A 12361-nucleotide genomic window follows, 5' to 3' on the forward strand; every position below is an offset into this window, starting at 1 on the left:
ACAAGTCATTACAAGAACAAACAGATTATCTCTGCACATTCTCACTGTTTCCAACAGGAAGAGAGGTCAGCCAAGGAAAGTTCTGTCAGAGAGGTATTGATCCTTGGCTGTGAAAGTCCAAGTTAAGGATCTGCTTTAGACTAGAACTCATAACTTTCAACTATTGTTTATCAACTAGCTTTAGTTGTTTGGTTTGTCATCATGAACATGAATAAGCAGGAAGCTAGCTAGCCTGAAAACTACTGAAAAGTGTTTTTTTTTTTTTTTACTGTTTCAACACTGCTTACTGCTCTCTGTCTTTTTAGGGTCTAACAGTTAGCACATCAGTAAGTCAACAGTTACCTTTAATGTTGTAGTAGCAACACATTAGCCTCAGACAGCTAGCGAATGGCTAGCTTGCAGTTATCTGATTACAGGAAAACTAAATTCTACTAAATCATAAATCATCCATCACACAACACTTTTAATAAAAGAGACTAACTAAAAATAAAGTTACAACAATGGTATTTGTAAATAAAAGATGTCCGTCAATACTTGCTTGGTCAAAGATCTGACAAAATGGTGGCTGTAACAATGTCAGTTAATCTAACTGCTGTGGAACTCTCCCAGTAGTGGTTGCTATAGCAACAGAATGTTCAACTGAAAGTGGTGGTGGTGTTGTTAGAAATACTTTCATTTATACGTATAATCCACATACTAATCTGATTCCATTTCAATCTCTAACTTCAACCAGAAGATGAACTCCAAACTGCTCTCTGAATATCTGTGGGCTGTGTTTCACCCCATTCTCCCATGCCTAACTAATTTTCCCCCAGTTTCAGTTCCCGTTAAAGATTCAGTCATTCTCACTTGTCAAGCTGGAAATTCACAAGTAATCTTCCACATACCTCATCACGTAATTTTTAGGCATGTGTTGATGTGATAAATTTGAGAAATTCCTTCAGAGAAACTTCTCATTGACCCCATTGCGCAAATTTGATTTGGAAGCATAACAGCGCTTCTTTGTTCGCATTTAAGATATAATAGGATACAGCGCAGGGTGCTATCTAGGGAGGATAATAGCCAGATGTTATATAGATTCCTTCTCCAGCACAGTACCACTCTCTGATAAGATACCATTTACAAAGGCTTTATAAACTGTAATTAATGGCTTTATTAATGGTTAAAAATGACTGGCTAATACTTTACAGATCAGTAAAGCCATTAATAAGAACAACTGTTGGGTTTCCAAATTGTGGAGAATCAGACTCCGGCATGACAATTTGCTAGCACTTAAATTCATAAGGGAGACCCTTCCAAGTCTGCACTTATAAATTTTATTGAGTCATGAACAAAGGGTACTATTCTCACTATGTAATAAGTCATCTTGTATGCCGTTATGAATGTTAGTACGCCATTAATAAAGGGTAATGGGTTTCTCAGTCTGTAATTAGCCATCAACAAAAGTTAGTCAGTCACCTATTAATGTTGATAAATCATTAAGAAAGGGTTGTACAATAATCCGTCAAGTAGATAGTTATAAATGCTAATAAGCTGTTATAAATGGATTTTTGTGCAGATGTTCTGCAACCTTTTCTCAGAGGATGAGAACAGTCTGTTAAGGGGGTCCCCCTCATGAATTAAGTAGCTAAAAAGACAAAAGCGTCATGTTGGAGGAGGATTTTCCACAGCCTGACAGCCCAAAAGTTGTTTTTTTTGATAGCTTATGACTGATCGATAAAGCATCAGTAAATAATGTGTTAACTATTAATAAAGTCATCAATAACAGCTTGAATAAATTGCGACTTATCAGAAAGTGGTGCCCAATGTATGTTTGCTAAGAATAAAGTGAAGCAGGGCAGAGATAATTACTTTAAAATGCTGAAACTACTGTAAAAAAAAAAAAACCAGACAATATTTTAGGATTTTCTTCTGCTATGCTGTATATCACAAACAAAGGAAATCAGAAACAGGTAATTCTTGTGAATTTATCATGATTATTTCATAGCCTCTGCATCATGACTCCAAGTCTGTTCGGCCAGTGAAAAACTGCTCAACTTGTCTCGTCCTGGCATCGTTTCTACCTCCCACAAGTCTGAAATCTGACCAGTCTGTTGCGCCACAGAGCTCTCTCCTGTTGTCACGCTGACCTCGCTGACAATAGTCCTTATTGAGAGCAGCTCCATTCACTCTCTGTTACATGTCTCACTCTATCTTGCCAAGCAGTGATGCTGCTGGAGAAGCAAGCAACTCAGAGCGAAGTGTGCAATGACAGCTTTTAAAGAATTATCACTGAAATAATTATCTTATTTCACACATTTGTTCTCCTTATGTTCCTTACACACACGTCTCTTGAGATAATGACTATTTAATACTGGGATCTGTCTGGCTCCTGTGAGGTAATACGAAAATTGTGAAGAGAAAATAATGACAAAAGGGTTCCTATTGACTCAATAAAAAAAACAACAAACAACAACAAAAATAGGTGAATAATGGATACAAATGAGGCCCTGAATGGTCTTGAACTCCACCTGCGCAAACAGTAAAGTTTAGAGTTTCAGATGGAGTAACCCAGAGAGAAGTACTTGACTTGAGCAATAGCTGTGTCTGTTCATTTTGTTTCTGTTTTAGATGACACCAAATAAAAGAGAAGTAGAAAAGAGAAATACACCTTAGGGAAGAGGAAAAATATGTCCGCTGAGGAAAATCAGATGTGACTGGGGCATGGGTGGACTTCAGGGCCCTATAGCTACGGGCAAAAATGGGGCCACCATTACACCATCAGCCCTAACCCCATTAACTAATCCTTTCCATACAATTTCTCAAAGTTGCGGTCGAGGAAATACAGGTATGAATGCAGAGGCTGGCACTGGATCTGACCCCTCCTGGCTGAGAAAATATTACATGGTGGAACCTGGTGGTGTTTGGAGCAAATGGAGATATTGTCACACAAAACATTAGCGGCTGACGTTGAAACCTTGTTTAGCCTGAGTAACTGAGTAACTTTTTTTGTGGGATCTATGGCCACCTACTGGACACGAATGATACAAAGGCTGCACAAAATTTTCCACCAGCGCCAGTATATGCTTTACATGTATCAGGTTGCATTCTTAGAAATAGCGCTGAGACAGTCAGATGATTAACTGATTAGTCGATCTATAGAAAATGAATCAGCATTTTTTTTGATTAATCTTTTCAGTTCAGTTTTCAAACAAAATTACAAAACATTGGAGCTTCTCAAATGTGAGGATTTGCTGCTTTTCTGTTTTGTTTCATTGTAAATACCTCTGGGTTTTGGACAGTTGGTAAGACAAAATAACACGAAGACATCAGATCGGGCTCCAAGAAATTCTGATGAGTGGTTTTTCCACTTCATAGTCAAAATGACCAATAATGATCAAATGATCCATTCAATTCCTCTCAAATTGTATAAAGTGCATAAATATGCCTTATAAGTTATAGAATGTTGATATAGATTTGAGGAGACAATCAAAACACTAAATATTCTTACTGAGGCCTCAAGGAGACATAAGACAGGACAATCAAGGATGGATTTGATTTGTGACAGAGTCACTGAATTTATTATTACCATGGTATCAAACATTTCAACCATAGTTGAGAAACTAGGCTTACACTTCACTATTTACATACTCTGAAACCAGTGAAGAGCAAACAGATAATGGTCAGGACAATCTAAACCCATTAATTTGCCCTCTTTAACATTATAGCTCTTATGAACAACTTGTTACAGTAAACAGCAGATGACTCTTGTATGTGCATTGTTATGCATGTTACCTTTATATTTTGGTACAGTGAAACACTGAAACTCAAAAACACATATGATGTGTTTAAATAAATTATTGTTTGTTCTTCTCACATGAGTTATTTCTCTTCTGCCACTGGTGAAGACTGCTCAGAGGGCACCAACCTAAACACTGAACTTACTGCAGTTAAGCGCACAATCAGAAGAATTTTACAGCATGGTAGGTTTGTAAAATTTTATTTGGAGAAATCTGTACATGGAGGTTTTGGCCTTCAGTGTGTTTACGTATATAAAGCATAATGGGGACACAGACAAGTAGCTCACTGAAGAACAAGAGAAGTGCTATCCATTACTCAAAACTGGACAGGAAGTTCAGTACAATCTGCTTCAGTTTGGCATCTGATGCCTCGGAGATCTTGCCGTCAGCCCTGAAACAGAAAACAGGTGAAGTCAAATTTATGCTTTAAAAAACACCCTGTAAATACCTATGTTATCTTGTTGCCCAACAAGAAGGAGAGTTGTTCAAACATATTACAGCTAAAAAATGTTTCTCACCTGATTGCGGAGAGCAGGTCCTGGTGCTGGCTGAGGATGTGTTGCAGGAAAGCCTTCTCAAACTTTGTGATCTTGCTGGGCTCCATCTTGTCCAAGTGACCCCTGACACCAGCATAGATGACTGTTACCTGCTCCTCAATGGCCATGGGAGCTGGAAGCGAGGTCAGAGACAGTTTAGTGTTTCACAATTTTACTTTTAAAAAAAGATGTGCAAAACCAGCCTAGCATATTAACTTTGTAATTTCCTCAAGAGTTAAATTTTATTGCTGCTGAAAAAACACTCACAGTACTGTCCTTGCTTCAGCAGTTCAGTGAGCCTGACACCCCTATTAAGGAGCTGCTGGGTGGCAGCATCCAGGTCAGAACCGAACTGGGCGAAGGCAGCCACCTCACGGTACTGAGCCAGCTCCAGCTTCATGGTACCGGCCACCTATGGAGGTAGAAACAGAAGAAATATTTTTTAATAAAGTTAGAAAATTGTGACTGTAGCCTCTTACCACATGATATACATTTTTAAACTTGAACACAGAGATTGCAGATGCCTGATTTTAATAAACAAGTCTCCAAGCCAGATGTTACCTGCTTCATGGCTCTGGTCTGGGCGGCAGAGCCTACTCTGGACACAGACAGACCCACATTGATGGCTGGGCGGATACCCTTGTAGAACAGCTCAGTCTCCAAGAAAATCTGCCGAAAACAGATTAAGATAGCCAATATACCAACAGTATAGTACAGAATATTTTATGACTGGGGCAGATCACTGTCAAGAACAGCTGACGACGACGACGACTTCAAGACAAACCTGTCCATCTGTGATGGAGATGACATTGGTGGGGATGTAGGCGGACACATCACCGGCCTGAGTCTCGATGACAGGGAGGGCAGTGAGGGAGCCGCCACCAAAGTTGTCGTTCATCTTGGCAGCTCTCTCCAGCAGACGGGAGTGCAGGTAGAAAACGTCACCAGGGTAGGCCTCACGACCAGGAGGACGACGCAGCAGGAGGGACATCTGACGGTAGGCAACAGCCTGAGGGGAGGGGGAAAAAAAAAAAAACTCAATTTACCAAGGTTGCACTTCAGAATAATGCATCAATTTCCTTATCGACATTCATGAAGAAGATATTTTCCAACTTTTGTGAACTGTTAATTCTGGGATCCTTTATTAGGAGTTTAAATTAAAAAAAAAAAAAAATAAATAAAAAATCAAATGCTATAATTTCAAACCGTAACAGTCGGATTATCTTTTGTTTCACTTTCCAACAGCAATCCGAGCCCTCACCTGCTTGGAAAGATCATCATAGATGATCAGGGCGTGCTTGCCGTTGTCTCTGAAGTACTCTCCCATGGAGCAGCCAGAGTACGGGGCCAGGTACTGCAGAGGGGCAGCATCAGAGGCGGTGGCAGAGACCACGATGGTGTACTTCATGGCATCAGCATCAGTCAGCCTCTTCACCAGCTGAGCCACAGTGGACCTCTTCTGTCCAATGGCTACATAGATGCAGTACAGCTTCTTCTTCTCATCAGTTCCTTCATTGAAGCGCTTCTGGTTGATGATTGTGTCGATGGCAATGGCAGTTTTGCTAAAGAGTGAAGATGCCCAAATTATTTGACCGACTATTTCTAGCCTTTAAAAGCCATAGTTCCCATTGATCAATGATAGTTTGCCCAAACCACAGTAAGAACCTTTACCCAGTCTGCCTGTCACCAATGATCAGCTCACGCTGGCCTCTGCCAATGGGCACCAGGCTGTCCACAGCCTTGATTCCAGTCTGCATGGGCTCCCTCACAGAGATACGGGGGATGATACCGGGGGCCTTCAGACCCACACGCCTACGGATCTTGGAGCCCAGGGGACCCTAAGAAGGAAGGAAAGAAGGAAGGAATAAATAGATAAATGGATAAAATCTTAAAATGAGCTGTCATATCAAGAAGTTAAATGGTTTTTAAATCTATTCAGCGTAAACGAGCATCAATTCCGATCTGAAATTTCAACCTTTTTTTTTTTTTTTTTTTTTTTTTTAATAAACACAGCAGCTGATATTTTATTTTTTTTAACTGGTGTTCAGATAACAGATTTGCGGCTATTACCCTCACTAAAAGAAAAAGAAAGTGCAATAGTCGGTCATTTTTCAGATTCTTCATGTATTGACTATTTCTCACCTCACAAAGATGCTTATTAATACGGAGACAGGGCACATTTGTCATTTGGGAAGCTTGTTTTAGCCAAGCCTATTCTAAATACTACATAATATGATAATAAATGAAAGATGGTATTGCTTTAACAGCCACTCTTAGAAGTCATCTTTCAAAGGTGATAGGTTTCATCTAGGTTTATTTAATTCTCATTATAATAATATCTCAAATAACCTTTCCATCGATGGCGTTTCCCAGAGCATCCACCACACGGCCGAGCAGCTCCTCGCCAACAGGAACATCCACGATGGCACCAGTCCTCTTCACGATGTCACCCTCCTTGATCAGTTTGTCATTACCGAACACCACAACACCAACGTTGTCAGGCTCCAAGTTCAGAGACATGCCCTGGGGAGGAAAAAACAAAACAAACAAACAAACAACATTTTACAACTTGTTAGCCGGTTAATAGTTGCTGTTACTTCAGCATGTAAGGCAAAAATTAAAGACATGTACAAGACATTTGCAATTTAAGGTTGTGATGCATTTAAACTTAACTAAACTAACTAACTAGCTAACAACTTAACTGAACAGGAAAAAGTGCAACATGATCACTTTTTTGTGCAGAGACAGTGTCCTTTTAGACATACTTTCAGACCAGAGGAGAATTCCACCATCTCTTCAGCCTGGACATTCCTAAGCCCGTATACTCTGGCAATACCATCACCGATAGACAGCACACGACCTGTTTCCTCCAGGTCTGCAGAGGTGTCAGCTCCCATGATCTTCTCCTCCAGGATTGAAGACACCTCAGCTGTGCCTGTGAAAGAGAAGACATACAACATGTATGAAGATAGAAGCTTCATTCATTTATGCATGTTCATTTTAGAATTGTGCTACAAAAATCATGGCTTTTCCCAGATTGTAATAAAAATGTAAAACTAAGGAAAAACAGATCTCTGGATAGGAGACTACATAAAAATTAGGATTTTGGTCATAATACTGCAGAATTAAACAAAACAAAAACAAACTATCTCCATAATATCCTTAGAAATTATACAACCTGGTCACAGTCATTTCACTTGTTAGACTTCAGTCTGTCATATTTTGGTGTGTGTATGTATGCATGTATGTATGTATATATTTATTTATTTATTTTATTTATTTATTTATTTTTTTTACATAGTTCTAATGTGCACAAATGTCAGCAGTATGCTCCATTTATCCATATTGTTTCATCTATAATCAGCCTATGCTGTACAGTTTTGTACACATCTGCACGTTTATCTTGCCTCCCAGGTAGATCTATTTATGTTGTGGTTTTTATCTCTTGGTTGTATAGCGCTGCTAATATACATGGATTTCCCTCCGGATAAAGAATTTAATACTATGATACATCTCAAATGTTTCCTTTTTCTGGACATAATTACAGTTAAATACTTACAAACATACACTTCTCAAACAGTTTCAACACGACCTAAACATTACAATCTTATTGAAGGTAGGATTTATTGTGGAACTGCTGTATTAGAATGCGTTACTTTTAGCTAGGTGTTCCTAATAAACTGCCACCGTATTTAAATGTCTTGGCAATACTGAGGGGCTGGTTTGTGCAACAGTTTTGGATAAATAGAGTCTGTTCACCTGCAGAAAGGTATTCTGTGAATCTGACATAGCAGTTACCAAAAATAACTCTGATATCACATTATGATCAATGACCTTCATCAGTCAACTTTGGGTGCTGGATAGGGGTGAAGGACTAAGTTTCTGTCGCGTTGTTTTTGGCTTTCTCACCTGTCTTCTGCAGCCATGGTCTGTGTGTGTGGAGGTGGTTGACCCCAACGCAGGCGGCCGGTAGTGTCTTGGACACCTGTGTTCAATGGCATACGAATTTAATTAAACTTTGATTACGACTAAAAGTTCACCGAACATAATTGCAGCAACGGTTATAAAACAAAATGCACTTTAAAAGTGGTGCGGGTTTAATTCTGTGCAGCGGAGAGGACATGCGCTGTCAGACTTTCTGACCTTCAAAGCGTGGCTGAATGAGCCGTTAGCTGACAGCTAGCATTAGCCTGCGTGCTAACTTTAGCGCCGCTTGCTGACGAAGAATGCAGCTTCACAAGGGCAATTTAAACAAACACATTTTAAGCCCACGCTTTCAAACAATTAACACGAATTATTAATGAGGTAAGATTAGTAGCGTTTACAGGCGCATTCATAAGTGGATGACAAGTAAGCTAGCGGCCTGTGGCGTTAACATTACCTTTCACGCCCACAAGGTTCACACTGACATTAAACACAGTTGCTGCATCTTTCACATCGGGTTTAGATTATTTAATTAAAATACTTACAAATCCAGCCCTTTTGGGCAGGGTTCTGGCCAAAGCTGCTGCAACTCTCACGGATAGCATTTTGTCGGGTTGCTAATGACCTATCCTCCACCACCGCCTGTGCGTGAATGTAATGGCTGAATGAATTCTTCTTCTATTTATATGAAACTGATGTTAAATTTCCTGCTTTGCGACTCAACTCTGCCACCTGGCGTCAGGATGACGACACTGGCCGCTATATGTTTACCCATAATTTTATTTTGGAACAAACCTTGGCCCATGTTTATCAAAAAGCTTCAGGATAAAGACTATTTCTCAAACTTCTTTTGACTTAAAAATGCTCTCAAATTCAAGAGAACTCCAGAGGTCTCCTAAGTTGGTTGAGAGTAGTTTCTCAATGACTGCTGTACAGAAACACAGCCAAGCATGCCTCTGTTTTCTGTCGGATGATGATGATGATGATGATGATGATGATGATGATAATAATAATAATAATAATAATAATAGTAATACCATAATATTACCTAAAAAAGGCCAGATAAAAATGTTTCATTTCATTTAATTTACTTTTAAATACTTTTAAGGCACCTCCTTTTTTGAGCAAACTGAAATCAGCGCTTAAGACTTTTCAAGACTTGCAGATACCCTATTTATTTTATAATATGTATTTATGTAAATGGGTGGACAAAATATTAGAAACACCTTTCGGTAATAAAGTCCAGTCCAACACTACTCACTGCAACCTCAATAATAAACATAAAGTAGAATTATCACCTTTCTGAGAAGTGCCAACAAAAACGGCAAAAATTCATCAGCTTCATAAAAGTAGAATTCGTGGCAGAGCTGTTGTAATGGATTGCATTAAACTGTACAGATGAAAAGCTCTTTAATTCATTTGTTTCTTTGTTTGAACATTAAAAAAATATTTATATATATTATAAAAATATATGATATGCTCAAAAAAACATTCATATATACATACAAACACTTTTACCTACATGTGCTCAAACATATTCCAAGTAAAAGTACCATCAAAAAGAACAACCAAAAGAACCAGTAAATTAAACAAGAGTTTGTGCAGGAGGGGCAAAAAGCTAAAAGCTCATAGAGACTGCTCCTACAAACTCAAGGCAAGATAAACACATTTACATAAAATAAAAATAATAATGGACAGAAAGACCACTTCAAAGCAAAAATGAGAAAAAAATAAAAAAAATAAAAATGTAACAATTATTTCTCAATCCAAATGTCTAACAGTCAACACTGTACTTTGGAAGTTACAAGTTTGTTATAAGATGTTTCTTAAAAGTAAACAAACAGGAATATAATGAATAACGTATACATTTAAATTCCACAAAACACCTTTGTATCTAAATGAACATTTAGCCACATTATTTTACCATAATGGAAGATGTTCAGACTGGGAGGGATCTTTCTGGAGACCTGTTCCATGGACCATTAGACCCTCTGGAAAAGGGCTGCAGGACATCTGGTTCATCTAAAAAAGGATTGGATTATGGAATGTATGATGGGCCTATTGAACCCTTAACATTTCTAATTTCAGGTGACTGACTAACGTTTGCTAAGGATTCATTAGAAATTGAAAAACACAATACGCTTTATTAATGTCACACTAACATTTATAACTGCAAATCTGATAACTCATTAGAAAGTGGAAACCCTAAGTTCTTATTAATGGTTTACCAACATTTATCAAGGAATTTTTACTGAACAGAAACACAGAGCCATGTTATTACCAAAACGTTTGATTTAAACAGGGCACAATGATGCAAGAGAGTCTTTATGCAAACTTTAAAGTGTAATAAAAACACCTCTTACCATCAACATTTTACACTTACTGTATTGTTCTCCCTGCATTTGTACTATTTAAAGATTTGCATGCACATCAACAGCAGGTCAAACCCAATGTATAATTTAATAAATGGATATAATATGATAAGTCAGCAGTTGTAAATGTAAGTAAGCAGCTTATAAATGGATTTTGGGCCAGATGTCCTGCAGCCCTTTCTCCAGAGGATAAGTTGTCAAACAGTCTATTGGAGGACTGAACGATGTATAAACCTTAATAGATCCATTAATTACAGCTTATAAACCCTGGTTTCTTATCAGCTAGTGGTACCCAGAACATTAAAAATCAGTGGTCCTGAATTTTCACAAAGATGAGGGGGTTTTTTTGGATTTTTGGTCTTAGTGGTCCATTTTCTGACAAAACCCATAGATGTTAAATTTACAATTGAATAAAACCGAGAAAATCAAAAAACCTTTAAAAAAAAAAACCCTTGCTTAAAAAAATGGCTTAAACAATTATCAATGATCAAAATAGTTGCCAGTTAATTTTCTGTTGATCGAGTAATGAATTAATTGACTAATCGTTTTGGCTCTAGTAATCCCAAACTGAGATACACTTGAGATCATCAGGGTTATTTTGGAAACTTGGAAACTTGGAAATATCCATCCAGAGCTACACAATAAATATTTTCACGGAGTGAGCAGTGCTGATCACGACATGTAAACTTAATTTCATTTGTAAAATACCTTACATTTAAAATACCTTTACATTAAAAAAAAAAAAATCTTAAAAAAAAAAATCAAATCCAGAGTAAATATGGAACTTTTCATGTTCTCTATTTTCAGTGTTTTTTCTAATGATGCACAAAGGTGTTGATGAGTTACCTGTTAAACTCTCTGCGTTTCCAAAACAGCCTCTATTGGCATATGGTCAATAATTTATAAATAATATTTCAGTGCACACAAGCATTTTATGTGGAACAATAACCTACCCCATTTGAAATCCCCTCTCTTGACCCCACTGATGCCTATATGAGCAAAATATATTTTCCTCCTACACCAATGAGGCCATCGGGTCTCTCTTTTGACCAAATTTTTTTTGTTCCTATATGGATATTTCCTCATAAATCGGAAATCACAAATAAGACAAGGGAAGATCACAAATATTACATGACAAAGTTTAAAGCCAATATTGATGTAAATTGTTTATTTTGTAAATCTCACTGCTCCCACTAGAAATGTTCTTGGTGGATTTATTATTGTTAATACACGCTACCAGTCAAACGCTTTAGAAAAACCTCAATTTTTCCAGTGTTTACTGAAATTTGTATAGTTTAGTGTCTCAGTGTACTCTGAAATTAACCCCTTAACAGACACCCCCATTTTTGTGCAAAAGCCTGAAAATAATGTACCCAAGATAAAAAGGTCACTGTCCTTCAGCCCCTTTTGATTACAGTCATAACAAAGGTCTCCTTTGAAAGGTAACCCTTTAAATTTTACAACCATAGTCAGAATGAGTATAAGAGATACTGAACCAAAGTTACAGAGGCACAAACATGGTAGAAATGTAATTTTTCCTACCTTTTCTAATTTTTTTGGCATAAAAAAAAGGGAATATGAGGCCTGTGGTAGTACCTTTTATGTGGAAAACACTTTGGCGCCAAAGCCACAAGTCTGAACCAATTCTCTGTCAACAGCTGATATTTTGATATGCAATATCCTAAAATCCTTTGCACAGATAGAATCAGGAGACTCAAAGCTTTCCAACCCTGTATAATTTGTCGAGGTT

The 12361-nt window shown here is 37.8% G+C and overlaps 1 protein-coding gene across 1 annotated transcript; it reads right to left on the bottom strand.

The window, feature by feature from the left end:
* Positions 1-3963: 3963 nt before the first annotated feature.
* On the bottom strand, positions 3964-8915 carry LOC120805755 (ATP synthase subunit alpha, mitochondrial-like). Its single transcript, XM_040156293.1, has 11 exons — positions 8785-8915; positions 8225-8300; positions 7081-7250; positions 6665-6838; positions 5987-6153; positions 5577-5877; positions 5100-5324; positions 4877-4984; positions 4583-4727; positions 4298-4448; positions 3964-4170 (listed from the first exon to the last, which is right to left on the bottom strand). The coding sequence occupies exons 1-11, from the start codon at positions 8842-8844 to the stop codon at positions 4092-4094; spliced, it is 1656 nt and encodes a 551-aa protein (XP_040012227.1). The 5' UTR covers positions 8845-8915; the 3' UTR covers positions 3964-4091.
* Positions 8916-12361: the final 3446 nt, after the last annotated feature.

Source organism: Xiphias gladius, chromosome 19 (assembly GCF_016859285.1).
Source record: "Xiphias gladius isolate SHS-SW01 ecotype Sanya breed wild chromosome 19, ASM1685928v1, whole genome shotgun sequence".
NCBI classification, from domain to species: domain Eukaryota; kingdom Metazoa; phylum Chordata; class Actinopteri; order Istiophoriformes; family Xiphiidae; genus Xiphias; species Xiphias gladius.